Source organism: Choloepus didactylus, chromosome 2, assembly GCF_015220235.1.
Source record: "Choloepus didactylus isolate mChoDid1 chromosome 2, mChoDid1.pri, whole genome shotgun sequence".
NCBI classification, from domain to species: domain Eukaryota; kingdom Metazoa; phylum Chordata; class Mammalia; order Pilosa; family Megalonychidae; genus Choloepus; species Choloepus didactylus.
This window is the reverse complement of record NC_051308.1, coordinates 240,615,641-240,633,496: the sequence shown is the minus strand read 5'-3', so window position 1 is coordinate 240,633,496 and position 17,856 is coordinate 240,615,641. Positions and strand designations below refer to the sequence as shown.

The following is a 17,856-nucleotide window of genomic DNA, read 5'->3' as shown; positions in this document are numbered from 1 at the left end:
TCTGCACAAATTAAGGATCAGCTCCCCAATCTCTACCCTCACTCTGTCTCCTGGTAACCTTCACTTTAGATTTTAACTCCATGAGTTTGCTCATTATAATTAGTTCATATTAGTGAGAGCATACAGTATTTGTCCTTTTGTGTCTGGCTTATTTCACTCAACATAATGTCCTCAAGGTTCATCCATGTTGTCACGTGCTTCAGGACTTCATTCCTTCTTACTGCTGAGTAATATTCCATTATATGTATATACCACATTTTGTTTACGCATTCATCATTTGATGGACATTTCGGTTGCTTTATGGACATGTTTTACTATCTTTGGGTAAATACTTAGGAGTGGAATGCTGGATCATATATTAAGGTGTCTGTTTAACTTTTTAAGAAATTGTAAACTGTCTTAGAGATCTTCTGCACCATTTTATATTCCTACCAGCAGTGTATGAGAATTCCAATTGCTCTACATCCTTGTCAACACTTGATATAGTCAGTCTTTTTAATTTTAGCCTTTCTATTAGGTGTGTAGCAGTATGTCATTGTGGTATTAATTTGCATTTTCCTAATGCCTAATAATGCTGATCATCTTTTCATGTGCTTATTTAACATACATATCTGCCCTTTGGTGAAGTGTTAATTCAAATATATTTTCCATTTTTTAATGAAGTATTTGTTTTCTTCTTATTGAGTTATGAGAGTTCTTTATACATTCTAGATACAAGTCCTTTCAGATATATGATTTGCAAATATGTTATTCCAATTTATGGCTTGTCTTCTCCTTCTCATAACAGTGTCTTATAAAGAGCAGAAACTTTAGATTTTGTCGAAGTCCAATTTATCCACATTTTATTTTATAGATCATGCCTTTTTGGTTGCCAAGATTTATCTCATGTTTTCTTCTACAAATTTTATAGTTTAAGATTTTAATTCAAGTCCATGATCCATTTTAAAGTATACTTTTTATGTATGGTGTAAGGTATGGATAAAAGTTTGTAATTTTGCATATGGATAGTCAAATGTTCTAGCTCATTTGTTGGAAAGCTCTCCTTTCTCCACTCAATTGCTTTTGCCAAGAATCAGTTGCCTCTATAGGTGTGGGTGTATTTCTGGATTCTGTATTGTGTTCCATTAATCTACTTGCTATCTTTGTGTTAATACCACACTATTTTGTTTACTGTAGCTTTATATTAAGTGCTGACATCAGATTATAGTAGTCCTCCAACTTCATTCTTTCTTAAAATTGTTCTGGCTATTCTAGGTCCTTAACATTTACATATAAATTTTAGAGTCTGCTTACCAATTTCTACAACAAAATATAAGCCTGTTGGAATTTTGCTTGGAATTGTGTTGCATTTATAGATCAATTTGGGGAGAAACCATATCTTAACAACAATGTCTCTTCCAACCCATGAACATGGTATATCTCGCCACTCATTCAGTCTTGCTTTCATCTCTCTCAGCAGTGTTTTGTAGTTCTCAGTGTACAGGTCTTACACATATTTTGCTGATTTATTTCTAAGTATTTCAGGTTATTTGATGCTATTGTAAGTGGTACTGTTTTGAAATTTAAATTTCTGGTCATTAATTGCTCTTATATAGAAATAAAATTAATTTTTGTGTATTGGTCCTGCAAACTTGTTAAACTCACTTGTTGGTTCTAGTAGCTTTGTGTGTGTGTGTGTGCATGCTAATTACAGATTTGATTAAGGGTCATTCTGTTTCAAAAAGGACACAGTGATTAGTGATGGCTCACCTGCTGGCCAAGGAGAGCAGGCGGCCATTGCTGCCCGATCGTGACACATGTGCTCTGGCCCCGCCCTGGGCCCTCCGCTCCCCCCAGGACACGTCAAGCCCAAATTGGGTAACATTGCATATTTAAAGACACAATTGCATTTCTGAATAAAGCAGGTAGTGGTTTCAGGATGTAAACACAGCTTTAGGCTGGGAGCATTCCATGGATTCTCAAGATTCTTTGTCCTCCTCTTTGTCTCACAGTGTCTGCTCCACAGCCAACCGCTAAATGCATTTTGTTCACATTAGTTCCAGCAGCTTTTGAAAAATAGATCCCATAAGACTTTCTATGTAGAAAATCATATTATCTACAAATAAAGGAGGTTTTATTTCTCCCTTTTCAAAGTGGATACCTTTATTTCTTTTTTTTCTCTGTTTGCACCATCTAAACCCCCAGTACAATGTTGAATTGAATTCACATTCTTTCCTTTTCCCTGATCTCAGGAGGAAAGCATTCAGATTTTACCATTTACAATGTTAGCTGTAGGTTTTGTGTAGATGCCCTTAAAATGTGAAAGTGCCCTTCTATTCCTAGTTTTCTGAGGGTTTTTATCAGGAATTTTGTCAAATGTATTTTCTGTGTTTAATGAGATCATATGGTTTCTTTTTTAGTTTGTTAATACGGAAAAGTACATTGATTTTTTAAATGTTAAACCAAGCCGCATTTCTGGATAAAATCCACTTAGTTGGGATGTATTAGCATCCTTTTAATATCATGTTGGATGTGATTTTCTGAAGTTTGGTTAAGAATTTTTGCATCTATGTTCAAGATGGATATTGGTCCACAATAGGGTTCTTGTAATGTTGTTTTTTCAGAACTGCTGTTTTCATGTATAGTAATTTAAAAAAACACTGGCTTGTATAAAATTTCTTCCAATAGATTATTAGAGCCTATAAAATAAGACAGTCGACCACAAGGATTTCATATATAAACTATTGGTGAAACTCACGTACACGGCTACCCCTGGATCACAATTTGCTAACGATACTGTTTTAGGCCATGAAATGAGTATCTCATGATAAATATTTTTCCTACAGGGAAGATTGCATATTGAAAGACACAACTGCATTTCTGAATAAAGCAGGCAGGACGTAAATAGGGCTTTAGGCTGGAAGCGTTCCACAGATTCTCGAGATTCTTTGTCCTCCCCTTTGTCTTTCACTTCAGAAATTCTATCTATAGACTTTAGGACTTCAGCGATGAGATTCAATGTTTCTGCTCCAGAAACCAGCTGCTTCACTGAAGAGTGTGTGTGTTCATCACGACGTGGAGGTTCTGTGGGTTTACATCGGTGCTCTGCTCCATCCTGGACAAGCTGGGTCCCTGGTGCAGGGCATCATTCTCTCGCTGGGTGTTGGAGACCTGAGCCTGGAGCCAACTCATTTCTTGTTTTGTAATGTGATTTCCTGCCTTTATAGCCCATTTGGTCATCAGCTCCAGCTGGACCACCTGTTGGACCACAACTCCAGGTCACCTTCATCACTCTCCTCCTTCAGCATCTTTGCTTCTCATTTCCACTCAAGTGTCCTCACCATTTCCATTTGAGTTTCAGAGAAGCTCTGAACCACATTCAGCTTCCTTGCTAGCTTAGAATTTTCATCCCTCAGTGCCTTGTAACTCATCTTCTGCGTCCGGAAGTGCTGGTCTCTGCAGTGGGGCTGCCTGCTAGAGGCCCCGGGGCAGCAGAGTCTACATGGGGAGAGACTTGTGCCCTGCCAGCCCTGACGATGGAAGGAAAAGGACCCGTAAGAGCTGCCAGGTGAGGTGCTGGTGGCGACTCTCATGGTGTCTGCTCCACGGCCAATCGCAGGGAGGCCCAGTTCCACCCTCTGTCCTTGTCCTCATCTTTGTCCAGGAGATCGCCGGCCCCTGGGTCTTTGAAAAATTGCTGCTGGTTTTCCCCACCATACCCCATGGTCTGGGCTGTTGGGCAGTTGTGTTCGAGCCCCAGTGTGCCAGTTTGGATGTATGATGTCTCCCAAAATGCCATGTTCTTTAATGCAGTTTTGTGGGGGCAGATGTACTAGTGTTGATTAGGTTGGGATCTTTGGATTAGGCTGTTTCCATGGAGATGGGACCTATCCAACTGTGGGTAATATCTTTGATTAGATTATTTCCATAGAGGTGTGGCCCCGCCCATTTAGCATGGTTCTTGATTTAATCTCTGAAGTCCTATAAAAGAGCCCACAAACAAAAGGACCTCAGAACAGCCAAGAGAGACATTTTGGAGATGGTGGTTGAAAGCTGGCTGACACTGACACTTGGAGACATTTGGTGATGTGGATAGAAGGATGTTTGGAGATGCTAAGCTAAGAGTTTGCCCCTGGATGTGGTAAGACAGGACCCCCAAGGGCTTAGAGAGAAACATCCTGGGAGAAAGAACCAAGAAGACACAGGAGCTGAGATGGTGATATGGATAGAAGGATGTTTGGAGATGCTAAGCTAAGAGTTTGCCCCTGGACGTGCTAAGACATGACCCCCAATTTTATTTTAATTCAATTTTATTGAGATATATTCACATACCATGCAGTCATACAAACTGTACATTCAGTTTTCACAGTACCATTATATAGTTGTGCATTCATCCCCCAAATTAATTTTTGAACATTTTCATTACCACACACACAAAAACAATAAGACTAAAAATTAAAGTGAAAAAGAACAACTAAAGTAAAAAAGAACACTGGGTGCCTTTTTTCTTTCTTTTTTTTTCTTTGCCCCCATTTTTCTACTCCTTGATCCACACACTAGATAAAGGGAAGTGTGGTCCATATGGCTTTCCCAATCATATTGTCACCCCTCATAAGCTACATTTTTATACAATCGTCTTCAAGAAACGAGGGTTCTGGGTTGTAGTTTGATAGTTTCAGATATGTACTGCTAGCTATTCCAATTCATTAGAACCTAAAAAGGGTTGTCTATATTGTGCGTAAGAGTGCCCACCGGAGTGACCTCGGCTCCTTTTGGAATCTCTCTGCCACTGAAGCTTATTTCGTTTCCTTTCACATCACCCTTTTGGTCAAGATGTTCTCCGTCCCGTGTTGCTGGGTCTAGATTCCTCCTCGGGAGTCATATTCCACATTGCCAGGAAGAATTACACCCTGGGTGTCAGATCCCACATAGGGGAGAGGGCACTGATTTCACCTGCGAAGTTGGCTTAGCTAGAGAGAGAGGGCCACATCTGAGCAACAAAGAGGTATTCAGGAGGAGGCTCTTAGGCACAATTACAGGCAGGCCTAGTCTCTCCTTAGCAGCAACAGTCTTGCCAAGGGCAAGTCCCGTGATAGAGAGCTCAGACCATCAAACCACCAGTCTCCTATGTCTGTGAGCACATCAGTGACCATCAAGGTGGGGAAGCCCAACACCCCTACATTCTCCACCAGTTCCTCAGGGGGGCTCTGCATATTTTTTACATTTTTTTAATATTAACTTTAAAAAAAAAATTAACTAACTGTATCAAAATAAATAAAAACGTACAGTAAAGAAATGTCAAACAAACCATAACAAGGGAGTAAGGAAAACACAACTAACCTAAAGTAACTACTTTACTTCCAACATGTTCCAAGAAAATAACCTAATATACCAACATTTCTGTGAACTTATTCCTACCATACCCACCAGAAATTAACAAACCATAGTCATTCCTGGGCATTCCTAGAACATTAAACTTACTCACGATAGCTTATCTGTTCTTACTGGGTTATCATTCCCCCTTCATTAATTGCTCTCTATTGCTAGTTCCCCTACATTCTACATTATAAACCATCTATTTTATATTTTTAGATGTTCACATTAGTGGTAGCACATAAGATTTCTCTTTTTGTGCCTGGCTTATTTCGCTTAGCATTATGTCTTCAAGGTTCATCCATGTTGTCATATGTTCCAGGACATCATTCATTCTTACTGCCGTGTAGTATTCCATTGTGTGTATATACCACGTTTTATTTACCCACTCATCTGTTGAAGGACATTTGGGTTGTTTCCATCTCTTGGCAATCATGAATAATGCTGCTATGAACATTGGAATGCAGATATCTGTTCGTGTCACTGCTTTCAGATCTTCCGGGTATATACGAGAAGTGCAATTGCTGGATCGCAGGGTAACTCTATATCTAGTTTTCGAAGGAACTGCCAGGCTGACTTCCAGAGTGCCTGAACCATTATACAGTCCCACCAACAATGAATAAGAGTTCCAGTTTCTCCACATCCTCTCCAGCATTTATAGTTTCCTGTTTGTTTAATGACAGCCATTCTAATTGGTGGGAGATGGTATCTCCTTGTAGTCTTAATTTGCATCTCTCTAATAGCTAGTGAAGCGGAACATTTTTTCATGTGTTTATGGCATTTGTATTTCCTCTTCAGAGAACTGTCTTTTCACATCTTTTGCCCATTTTATAATTGGGCTGTCGGGACTATTGTCATTGAGTTGTAGGATTTCTTTATATATGCAAGACATCAGTCTTTTGTCAGATACATGGTTTCCAAAAATGTTTTCCCATTGAATTGGCTGCCTCTTCACGTTTTTGAGAAATTCCTTTGAGGTACAGAAACGTCTAAGCTTGAGGAGTTCCCATATATCTATTTTTTCTTTTGCTGCTTGTGCTTTGGATATAAGGTCTACGAAGCGGCCACCTAATACAAGGTCTTGAAGATGTTTCCCTACATTATCTTCTAGGAGTTTTATGGTACTGTCTTTTATATTGAGATCTTTGATCCACTTTGATTTAATTTTTGTGTAGGGTGTGAGGTAGGGATCCTCTTTCATTCTTTTGGATATGGATATCCAACTGTCCCAGCCCCATTTGTTGAAAAGACTGTTATGTACCAGTTCAGTGGTTTTGGGGGCCTTATCAAAGATCAGTCGGCTGTAGATCTGGAGGTCTCTCTCCAAATTCTCAATTCAATTCCATTGATCAATATCTCTATCTTTGTGCCAGTACCATGCCGTTTTGACAACTATGGCTTTATAATAAGCTTCCAAGTCAGGGAGTGTAAATCCTCCCAGTTCGTTTTTCTTTTTAAGAGTGTTTTTAGCAATTTGAGGCAACTTCCCTTCCAAATAAACTTGATTACTAGCTTTTCCAACTCTGCAAAGTAGGTTTTTGGAATTTTGATTGGGATTTCATTGGATCTGTAGATGAGTTTGGGTAGAATTGACATGTTAATGACATTTAGCCATCCTATCCATGAATAGGGAATATTTTTCCATCTTTTAAGGTTCCTTTCTATTTCTTTTAGTAGAGTTATATAGTTTTCTTTGTATAAGTCTTTTACATATTTGGTTAAGTTTATTCCTAGGTACTAGATTTTTTTAGTTGCTATTGAAAATGGTATTTTTTTCTTGAGTGTCTCTTCAACTTGTTCATTTCTAGTCTATAGAAACATTACTGACTTATGTGCATCAATCTTGTATCCCACTAATTTGCTAAATTTGTTTATTAGCTCTAGTAGATGTATCATCAATTTCTCAGGGTTTTCCAGTTATAAAATCATATCATCTTCTTGTTTTACTTCTTTCTTTCCCATTTGGATGCCTTTTAATTCTTTTTCTTGCCAGATTGCCCTGGCTAGCACTTCTAGCACAATTTTGAATATCAGTGGTGACAGTGGGCATCCTTGTCTCATTCCTGATCTTACAGGGCAGGATTTCAGTCTCTCACCATAGAGTACTATGCTGGCTGTGGGTTTTTCATATATGCTCTTTATCATATTGAGGAAGTTTCCTTCAATTCCTACCTTTTGAAGTGTTTTTATCAAAAAGCAATGTTGGATTTTGTTGAATGCTATTTCAGCATCTATCAAGATGATCACTTGACTTTTCTCTTTGATTTGTTAATGTGTTGTAATACACTGATTGATTTTCTTATGTTGAACCATCCTTGCATGCCTAGAATGGACCCCACTTCGTCATGATGTATGATTTTTTAAATGTGTCTTTGGATTCAATTTGCAAGTATATTGTTGAGAATTTTTGCATCTATACTCATTAGGGAGATTGGCCGGTAGTTTTCCTTTTTTGTAGCATCTTTGCCTGGTTCTGGTATTCGATTGATGTTAGCTTCATAAAATGTGTTAAGTAGTATTTCATTTTCTTTGATGTTTTATTGACGGGTAATTGTATTCCATTGTGGTCAGAGAATGCGCTTTGAAGAATTTCAATTTTTTTTAAAAAATGTACTCAGGCTTGTATTATGCCCCAGCATATAAGCTATTCTGGAGAAACTTCTGTGAGTACTAGAGAAGGATGTGTATCCTGGTGATTTCGGATGTAATGTTCTATATATGTCTGCTAAATCAAATTCATTTATCAGATTGTTAAGGTTTTCAATTTCCTTATTGATCTTCTGTCTGGTTGATCTATCTATAGGAGAGAGTCATGTGTTGAAATCTCCCACAATTACTGTGGAAACATCAGTTGCTTCCTTTAGTTTTCCAGTGCTTGTCTCATGTATTTTGTGTCACCTTGATTGGGTGCATAAACATTTATGATTGTTATTTCTTCTTGTTGGATTGCCCCTTTTATTAGTATGTAGTGGCCTTCTTTGTCTCTCATAACATCCTAGCATTTAAAGTCCATTTTATCTGAGATTAATCTTGCTTGTCCTGCTGTCTTTTGGCTGTAGCTTGCATGAAATATTTTTTCCATCCTTTCACTTTCAATTTCTTTGTGTCCCTGTGTCTAAGATGAGTCTCTTGTATGCAACATATTGATGTTTCATTTTTTTTGGTCCATTCTGCCAATCTACTTCTTTTAATTGGGGACTTTAACCCATTTACATTCAACATTATTACTGTGGAGGCATTTCTTGAATCATCCATCTTATCCTTTGGTTTATGTTTGGCAGATATATTTTTCCCCTCTCTCTCTCTTAATGTCCTTTTTTTTTTCTTTTGAAATAAATTCAAAGTTTTAGGAACAGTTGCAAAAACAATACTAACCCCATACACAGAATTTCATCATACACTGACCCCCCTCCCCCGATAGCTCAATCCACCAACTTTAACATGCTGTCACATCGCTATTTCTTTCCCTCCCTCCCTCCCTCCCTATCTATCATCCAACATCTATTGCTCTGTCTTCTGAGCATATGAGAGCTAGCTGCACACATCCTTGAACATACACTATAATTCACGTATACACTTCCCATCAACAAGAACATTCTTTTCTGCAATCCCATTAAGCACAGCTAAGAAGTACAAGAGATTCAACAATGATACAAAGCTTACATTCTATATTCCTTTTCCTTATGTCTCAACTGTGTCCCTTTGAGCCACCTGTCCTCCACCCTCCAATCCCATCCAGGATCATCCTTGGCATTCAATTGTCATCTATTTAGACTTTTTTTTTTTCAGTTGTGGAAACATATATACAGCCTAAATCTTCCCATTCCACCCCCTCCCTAGCATTCCATTAGTGGGATTAATCACCTTTAGAATGTTGTCATGCTCTTTCCCACCATCCATTACTAGAAGATTCCCTTCACTTCAAACAGCAACCCTACACTCATTTCTTAACTCCCCATTGCCCCTTCCTCCATTTCTCTTAACCCAAACTCTACTCTCTATCTCTATGGTTATATTCTCTGATAATTTCTTTGTGTTTACTGTGGGGCTTAAAATTAACCTCTTAAATCCATATCAATCTTGTTTTTCTTTGATACCACCTTCACTTCAATAGGACCCATAAACTATGTTTCTATACTCCTCCGTTCCCCCACCTTTATATAATTGTCTAAAATTACATATTTTACATTGAGTTCAAAACCACTGATTCGTCATTAGAGTTTGTGTATTTTATATCATGTAGGAAGTAAATAGTGGAGTTACAGATCAAAAATTATTGATTTCTATTTGTATTCCATTATGGCTGGAGAATGTGCTTAGAGTATATTCAACTTTTTTTTTTTTAATTTCTTGAAGCTTGTTTTATGTCCCAGCTTATGGTCCCTTCTGGAGAAAGATCCATGATCACTAGAGAAAAATGAGTGTCCTGGTGATTTGGGATGTAAGGTACTATATATGTCTGTTAAAATTCTCTATATCTCTTTCTCCTTTCTTTGTTTCTCTGTTGGTAGGGCTCCCTTTAGAATCTGAAGTAGGGCAGGTCTTTTATTGGCAAAGTCTCACAGCATTTGTTTGTCTGTGAAAAATTTAAGCTCTCCCTCAAATCTGAAGGAGAGTTTTGCTGGATAAAGGATTTTTGGTTGGAAATTTTTTTTCCTCAGAATTTTAAATATATCATGCCACTGCCTTCTCACCTCCATGGTGGCCACTGAGTAGTCACTACTTAGTCTTATGTTGTTTCCTTTGTAAGTGGTGAATTGCTTGTCTCTTGCTGCTTTCAGAAGTTGCTCCTTCTCTTCAGTATTTGAGAGTCTGATCAGAATATGTCTCATAGTGGGTTTATTTGGATTTATTCTGTTTGGAGATCACCGGGCATTTATGATTTGTGTATTTATGTTGTTTACAATGTTTGCGCAGATTTCCCCACCAATTTCTTTGAATAGTCTTTCTAGATGTTTACCATTCTTCCCATTCTGGAACACCAATGACTCTTATATTTGGACATTTTCAATTATCTATCATATCCCTGAAGTCCATTTCAATTTTTTCAATTTTTTCCCAATTCTATCTTTTGTTCATTCATTTTTCATTTTGTCATCCTCAAGGTCACTAATTTGCTGTTCAGCTTCCTCTTGTCTTGTACTATGAGCATCCAGAATCTTTTTAATTTGGTCGACAGTTTCTTTTACTTCCATAAGATCGGCAATTTTTTAATTTATTCTTGCCATTTCTTCTTTTTTGCTCTTCTAGGGTCTTCTTTATGTCCTTTATATCCTGTGCCATGCTCTTCTTCGTGAATTTTCTATCCTGTGCCATGCTCTCATTGTATATCTTCAGTTTTTGATTACTTGCTCCACGTACTGTCTCTCCTCTGATGTTTTGATTTGGGTGTTTGGTTTTGGATTACCCATATCATCTGGTTTTTTTTTCATATGTTTTAACATTTTCTGTTGTTTTTGGCCTCTTGCCATTTGCTTCACTTGATAGGATCCTTTTAGGATATGTAGACTGATTCAAACACTTATCTCTAATTAGTCAGATCTACAGCTTCGTGGCGTACACTTTCTCTAACTAACATGCAGGTGGCATCTGCAAGTCACCTAACCCCCTCAAGCCAGGTCTCACCAACTTTCTCTTTGTGGTGAGTGGGGGTCTGAGTCTTGTGGGGGTCCAGTTGGTGCACTATGTTTGCGTATGTAGTTGGTGCTGCCCACCCTGAATGTGGGGCATGTGTCTGAGCGGTTAGGGAGGGAGGGCAGCTTTAATAATCAAATCTCCCAGGTGTTCCTGGAGATTTAAAGTTGTTGCAATAGTCTAATCCTTCAGTTCAGTCTCACTACATTTTGTCTCTGCCTCTGACCCACAAGTCCTTGGTATTACCAGATGGTCCCTGGGACTTGCGACTGGGTCCCCATTCCAAGCCGTGCCTTTCTAGGCCCTTTAGTATTTCTTGTAAAGAAGGTCTCTTGGTCACAAACTGTATCAGTAGCTGTTTGTCTTAAAATACTTTAAACTCTCCATCGCATTTGAAGGACAGTGTTTGCCATATATAGAATTCTTGGTTGGTAGTTTTTCTCTTTCATTATCTTAAATGGATCGTACCATTGCCTTCTTCCCTCCATGGTTCCTACTGAGAACTCTGTACATGTTCTTCTCGAGCTTCCTTTGAACGTGATGGAACACTTTCTTCTTGCTGCTTTCAGAATTCTCTTGTCTTTGACATTTGATAATCTGATTATTAAGTGTCTTGGAGTCGGTCTTCTCAGACCTGTTTTGTTTGGGATACACTGTGATTCTTGGGTCTATAATTTTATGTGTTTCATAACAGGTGGGGAATTTTCAGTGACTATTTCCTTCATTATTCTTTCCGCCCCTTTCCCCTTCTCTTCTCCTGGGACACCCATGACATGTAGATTCATGTCCTTCATGTAATCATTTAGTTTCCTCAGACCCTGCTCTATTTTTCCATTCTTTTCCCTATCTGTTCTTTGTGAGTAGAATTTCAGATGTCCTGTTCTCCAGTTCATGAATCTTTCTTCTCCCACTTCATATCAGTGTCGTGTATTTCCGTTGTGTTTTTCATCACTTCTATTGTGCCATTCAATCCCACAAGTTCTATCAATTATTTATTCAAACTTTCAAGGTCTTCCTTCTGTTTGCCCAGTGTCTTCTTTATATTCCTCATCTCTTTTGCCATATCTTTCCTTGATTCATTGGTTTGATTTTTGAATTGATTTAGGAGACTTGTTAGGTTAATAATCAGGTGTTTCAATTCCTTTGAAATTTTGTTCCTTTGACTGGGCCATATCTTCGCTCTTCTTAGTGTGATTTGTAATTTTCTGTTGTCCTGTCACTGGTTTCCTTGATTACACCAATCGGATTTTCCCAGACCAGATGGGCCCAGGTCCCAGGAGGAGGCTGTATTCAGAATCAGGTTTCCCTGAGGGTGAGACCCAGCAGGTTGTCAGACTTTCCCGGTAACCCTCTAGACTCTGTGCTTTTCCTGTCCTGCCCAGCAGGTGGAGTTTGTCAGCCTGCAGCTCCCAACCAGCATAAAGACGGGGTGTGTATTTAATTCTCAGTGGACACTGTCCAAGCCACAGAACCAGGGTGTCAGGAGCCACACTTAAGCTGTTTCTGTTTTTCCCCTCCAGGCCATGGGATCTGAGTTCTCTGAAGGAGGGCAGCCACTTGAGCTGGTCCCCACACTCTGTTTTCTTAGGGAAGATGATCTCTTTAGGGAATTGTCTCCTACACTTGAGTTTTCCTTTGACTCTCTATCTTAACTCCACCCTTGCCTGCATCAGTGCTGACAATTGAAACTGCTTGGGGCTTTCCCTATTGAGCGACTTAGAATGAAAGAGAAGAAAAGGAAAAAAGCAAGAAGTCCCCTTCTCAGAGCCAGTTGCCAGCCCCGCAGATCACCAGGAAAAAACCGCAGCTTGTACCTGGTTCTGTGTTTCCCTTTTCTTGAGACACAGCCCATTTCCAGTATTCTGAGCTCAGTGGACTCCAAAAACCTCTGTTTTTATTTATTCGTATATAGATTTCCGATCAGCCCCACCGCCTCTCTGCCAGAATAAACCTCTGTGTTCCTTTCCTGTTGCTCCCGGTTAATCTGTGCTCCTAGCATGTATTCAGTAGTCCAAATCTGTTAATTAAAACCACAATTGGAGCTTGGGTGAGCTACATTCCCTTGCTCTCAGCAGGGACTGCTTCTTTTTCCCACAGCGAAGTTTTTCAGCTCGGCCTGCCGTGCCGTGGGATGGAGCACCAGCTCTGCAGTCTGGGGGGCTTTACTTACAGTTCTGTGACTGTTGTATGATGTTGTCTGATCACGGGTGTCCCTGCTTCAGTTGTTCCAGACACTTTTCTAGTTGTTCCTGGCTGCTTACTAGTTGCTCTAGGGGACTAACTAAATTCCACACCTCCCTATGCCGCCATCTTGCCCCACCTGCCCAGTATTTCCTTTTAATGGAGTATTTAGACCACTGGAATTTAAAATGATTATTAAGATATTTGGGTTAATGCCTACCATATTAAAGACAGCTTTAATATTCTCCTTTGCCTGGGCCATCGCTTCCCGTTCCTTTGTGTGTTTTGTAATCTTTCGTTGAATCCTGGACATTTTGGTAGTTTGATGTGCTATTGCTGGAATTTAGATGCTGAGGCATCCGTTCCTTAAGCTTATATCCAGCTAGTGTCCCCGCACGGCCCGGTGAAAGCTTATATCCCCGCACGGCCCGGTGAAAGTTGGCGCGGGGGGCTGCGTCCGGGATCCCGGCTCTACAGAGCCCGCCTTCCGAGCGCCGGCCCCCGCCGTGGCCCCCGGCCCCGAGATCCCGTTTCCCGGGCCCCGCGCTCCGACCCGCTTCCCGGAGCAGCTTGCGGGGCAGGGGCGGCCGAGCCGAGGCAGCCCTGCCCGGGCAGCGCCGGAAACATGGGGGGCGGTGAGCGGGGCGGGGCGCCGGGCCGGCGGGCGGGCTGTGGCCGCAGTGGGGTGCGGGTGTCTGGACTAAGAGTCCTTTCCAATCTCCTTGAACCCGCCCTGGGCCTGCCCGGGCTTCGGTCCCGCCGCAGAGGGGCGAGGAGTCCCCGGAACGGTCGCGGTGGCCGCGGAGCCGGGGACACCGGCTCGGGGTTGGGGTGGGGCGCCCGCGGTCCCGTGGGGGTGGGGGGCACAGGCGGGGAGCGCGGCGCGACTTCGGGACTCGCGCTTGGGCAGCGCAGGCTGAGGCGGTGGACCGCACGGGGAACCCCGACCCGGTGCCCGGGCGCACGGAACCACGTCCGGCTGCGCGCACTGCCCGGGCCGCGCGCCCCGCCCTCCGCCGGCGCCCAGGCCCCCGACGTGAGCCCGATGCGCAGCGCCCCTGGGTCCCTCGCGTGCCGGCGCCGCCCCCGCCCGGCCCTTCTTTCCCTACTTGGTCTCTTCTGCAGTTCAGGTGCCTGAGAAGCCGCCGCCGCGTGGGCTGGGGAACAGCCAGACTCCCCGGATCCCCGGCTGGAGAGACGCGTCTCTCGCCCCGGGGCCGTGCGCTGCGCCCAGGAGGGAGGACCCAAGAGCGCGCAGGAGGGAGGACCCGGGAGCCTGGGCTTGCCTGGGCTTGTTCAGGCCCGGGCTGCTTCCCTTAGTGACCCAGCAGAGCGGGGGGATTTCGAGAGTTTTCCGAGAGCCTCTCGGCCGAGCCCGAGCACAGAGGGGCTTGGAAGACTCCACGACCTGCTCGCCCCGTCCAAGGGAGAGCTCAGGTAAAACATCTGTGTTTCTCAGTCTGTCTGAAAGTTTGTAAAGGAGGAGGCAGGAACTAGATCAACTACTTTAATAATAATCATAATGAAAACCCTGTTGAATTGTGTAGCCCCGGAGTCAGAGAAGGGAAAGAATTTCCAAGAAGCAACAAAATGCTCTTTGATTTCATAATCTCTGGAGAGAAAGGATTCCTTTTTTGGGTTTTGCCCAGCTGGCTATTTCTTTTCTCTTAACTCGCCATCATGAGGGCGAGGAAGCACGCTGGCTTAGGAGCCGGAAAAGGGACTCGGGTTTTGCCGCTGCCTCTGTCCCAAATGTGGGACGGGAGCGCCTGTGAAGTGGAGCCATTGACAGCAGCTACCCAGGCTTGTTGTGAAAAGTCTCACGCTCTAGGAAAAGTGCTTTGGCCCCTGGAGTAGTATTACAGCTTGCATTTTAAAGGAAGGAGGGGGACGGGGTTCTGCCCTGGCCTGCACTGGGTCGGGGCTGGAGGCTGCGGGTCAGGAGCCCTGCAGGGAGGGCATCTCTTGGGGCTCAGGGCTGGGGACCACCAGCTGTTTGCGGCTTCTGCTGGCTCTCCTCGCTTGGAAGGACCGTGGCCAATCTCCCACCCTGCGCTCACTGGTCTCTGTGTCTGGTGGAACCTCTGGAAGGACCAGAGCCTGTGTCCTCTCCTGCTACATCCACAATAGCCTTGGGGAGCCAAGGAGTGGCCGGCTTCCTGGATAAATGCCTGTGTATGCCCTTAGTAGATGCCAGAAGTCGCGGCAAATGATGTGGGGCCAGCTCCGCCTCCTTCTCCGTGGGTCTTAGAGAACAAATGACCTCTCCCCCGGACCACGAGTGCTCGGCACTGAGGAAGCAGGAGGCCTCTGCACTGGCTCATTCCCCTTGAAGGTGGGGCCAGGGGTGGAGGGAGCCGCTGTGGGCAGCATCTGCTGTCATGTGGGTGGGTGGCTTGTCTCCTGAGCCTCCCAAACCTGAGGACTGGCCAGAGCAGCCCCCCTCTACCCTGCTGTGTCCTGCCAGTCCAGCTTCTCCCTGGCCCCAAGCATCCTGGGGTTAACTGACTGGGCAGCCCCAAGGCCTGCACTTTTATTACCCAACCCCCATGCCCTTGATACACGTGGCAGATCAGTGATGCTAAACCAGGAGACACCTTGGGGCACTTACCATCAGTCGCTTCCCATTGATTGGGGCTGGCCCTGCACGTGTGACAAGATGGCCATCCCAGCCCTCACCTGTCCTGGTAGCTGGTCCTGGAGGTGCAGGAGGTGCAGGAGGATGCTGGGGTGCTCCAGCCGCTGCCTCTGGAGATGCAGGGGGTGCAGGAGGATGTCAGGGTGCACCAGCTGCTGCCCCTGCTTATAAGATGCTGACCCTCTGGTTGGCAGAGACCAGACATAGACGTGTCGGAAAATAACTGTGCTGGACTCATCCATTCACTCAACAGATACTTATTGAGTCCTTGCTCTGTGGCAGCGTTATTCTAGCATTGGGCATGGTGAGCAAAAGCCTTGCCTTTGTGGAGCTTACCTTCTGGTGCAGGAGACACGCAATGAAAGAAGAAGACAAATAATTGAAACAAAGTTGGGTAGCAGTAAATGCTACGATGGAGTAAGGAGATGAAAAGCCCCGGGGAGGGGGTGCTGTTTTTCATGGGAGGGTTAAGTCCTTGAGGAGAAACCTGCATAATGATGCGGGGTTGGGGCTTGTCAAGCAGAAGGGTCAGCGTCCTTAAAAATTAATGCTGTTGGCTGTTACCCCTTTTATTATGAAATCCATCAGTGGAGATGGGTGAAGCAGCTTGGCAGGCCTGGGTCACCGATCTAACCGTTTGATAGACTCTCTCTAGTGTCACCACCAGGAGGATGGCAGTTCTTGGGATTAACTACCCAAACCCCAAAGGAAATTCACGTCCCTCCTGTCCAACCCTGTGAGATGGGGAAGAGCTCTTGGTAAGCTGCTGAGAAACAGCTGCTCAGGGGCCGTGTGTTGAGTTCACGGCACCCCAGGTGTCACCCAGCGTGCCTGCCATGGGCTGCCACCTCCCTGGTCAGGGCAGAACCAGGGGTGTGGGGTGGGATGGAGAGAGAGACCCTGCTGGGGTGAACGGACAGCTGCGTTGGCCTATAGCGGGGGAGAGGGCAGGGCAGGCCCAAGGTAAATTGCAGACCAGGTAGAATTGTGCTTGGCCCCTTCCCTTTCGGTCTTGGGCATCATGTCTCTTGCTGACCACCCCACACCTCTGAGCCTGCTTGGCGGGGCCCTGTAGCTCTCCAGAATGTTCCATGTTGGCACCCACCAAGACTTCCCTATCCCCCCAAAACCATTAATCCAAAAATACTTCAGAACTCCCTTTCCCTCAGAGCCACTGCTAAGCCACGTCATTCCACACTGAATTTTTTAAAAACCAAATGCTTCCACTTTCTGTCCCGTTTTCTCCCTGACACCAAAGAATCACCTTCTCACAGACACTTCCAGAACATGTGCTTTGACTATGTGCACACAGCGCTAATTATGTTCGTTTGTGTGAATTGTTTCCATTTAAACCTAATTACTGTACTGGAGACTAACACTTAATGTGTATCATTAAGTACGTGTCAAATTAACTTTGTTAGAAGTTGTAGTTAAGGTGGCAGAGAAATATAAAGAGCATTGTCTGGGCATGAGTTGGCAGCTGGGCTACCTCTTGTTTCCTCGCTGGTTCTGGGCAAGAATTTAACGTCTTTAAACCCATTTTCTCATCTTGGGATAAATAATGCCGGCCCTGCTTACCTGCCTCACAGAGCCATTGTGGGGTCAGTGAGATGGGCCAGTCATTCTCCAAATAGTGTTCCTGGCTCTGGGCTCCAGGGGCCATGGAGGGAAAGACAGACAATCACTGTCTTCAGGACGACTGAAGTCAAATAAGTGATGTGTGGACAAGCATTTATTGAGCTGTGCCCATGTGTCACACTGTGCTAAGCACTTTATAAATGTTATTTTATTTAGTTCTTGGAGCACCCCTGCGAAGTGGCTACGGTTATCCCCATTTTACAGATGGGGAAACTGAGACCCAGAGGAAGCACGGAACTTGCACCACGGCGCATGGCTCAAGTGTGGCCACTGCAGCGCCAGGGCTTGACTGTGTCACACCCACAGCTGTAAAGCCTCTGGTGCCATCAGGATGGAGCATGACAGGCACGGAGAGGGGAAGGCAAGACGCCTCGAGGCCTGAAGCCATTGTCAAGGCACCCTGAGAACTGCAG

The 17,856-nt window shown here is 43.8% G+C and overlaps 1 protein-coding gene across 1 annotated transcript; it reads right to left on the bottom strand.

Annotated features, from left to right (window-relative positions):
• Window positions 1-2,212: 2,212 nt before the first annotated feature.
• LOC119514737 lies at window positions 2,213-16,898 on the bottom strand. The gene is given in 7 exon segments (XM_037810488.1): window positions 2,213-3,042; window positions 3,045-3,251; window positions 3,254-3,574; window positions 3,577-3,770; window positions 13,643-14,391; window positions 15,847-15,988; window positions 16,852-16,898. Coding segments are annotated over 7 exon segments (2,031 nt in total). The 3' UTR covers window positions 2,213-2,671.
• Between the last annotated feature and the right edge of the window lie 958 nt (window positions 16,899-17,856).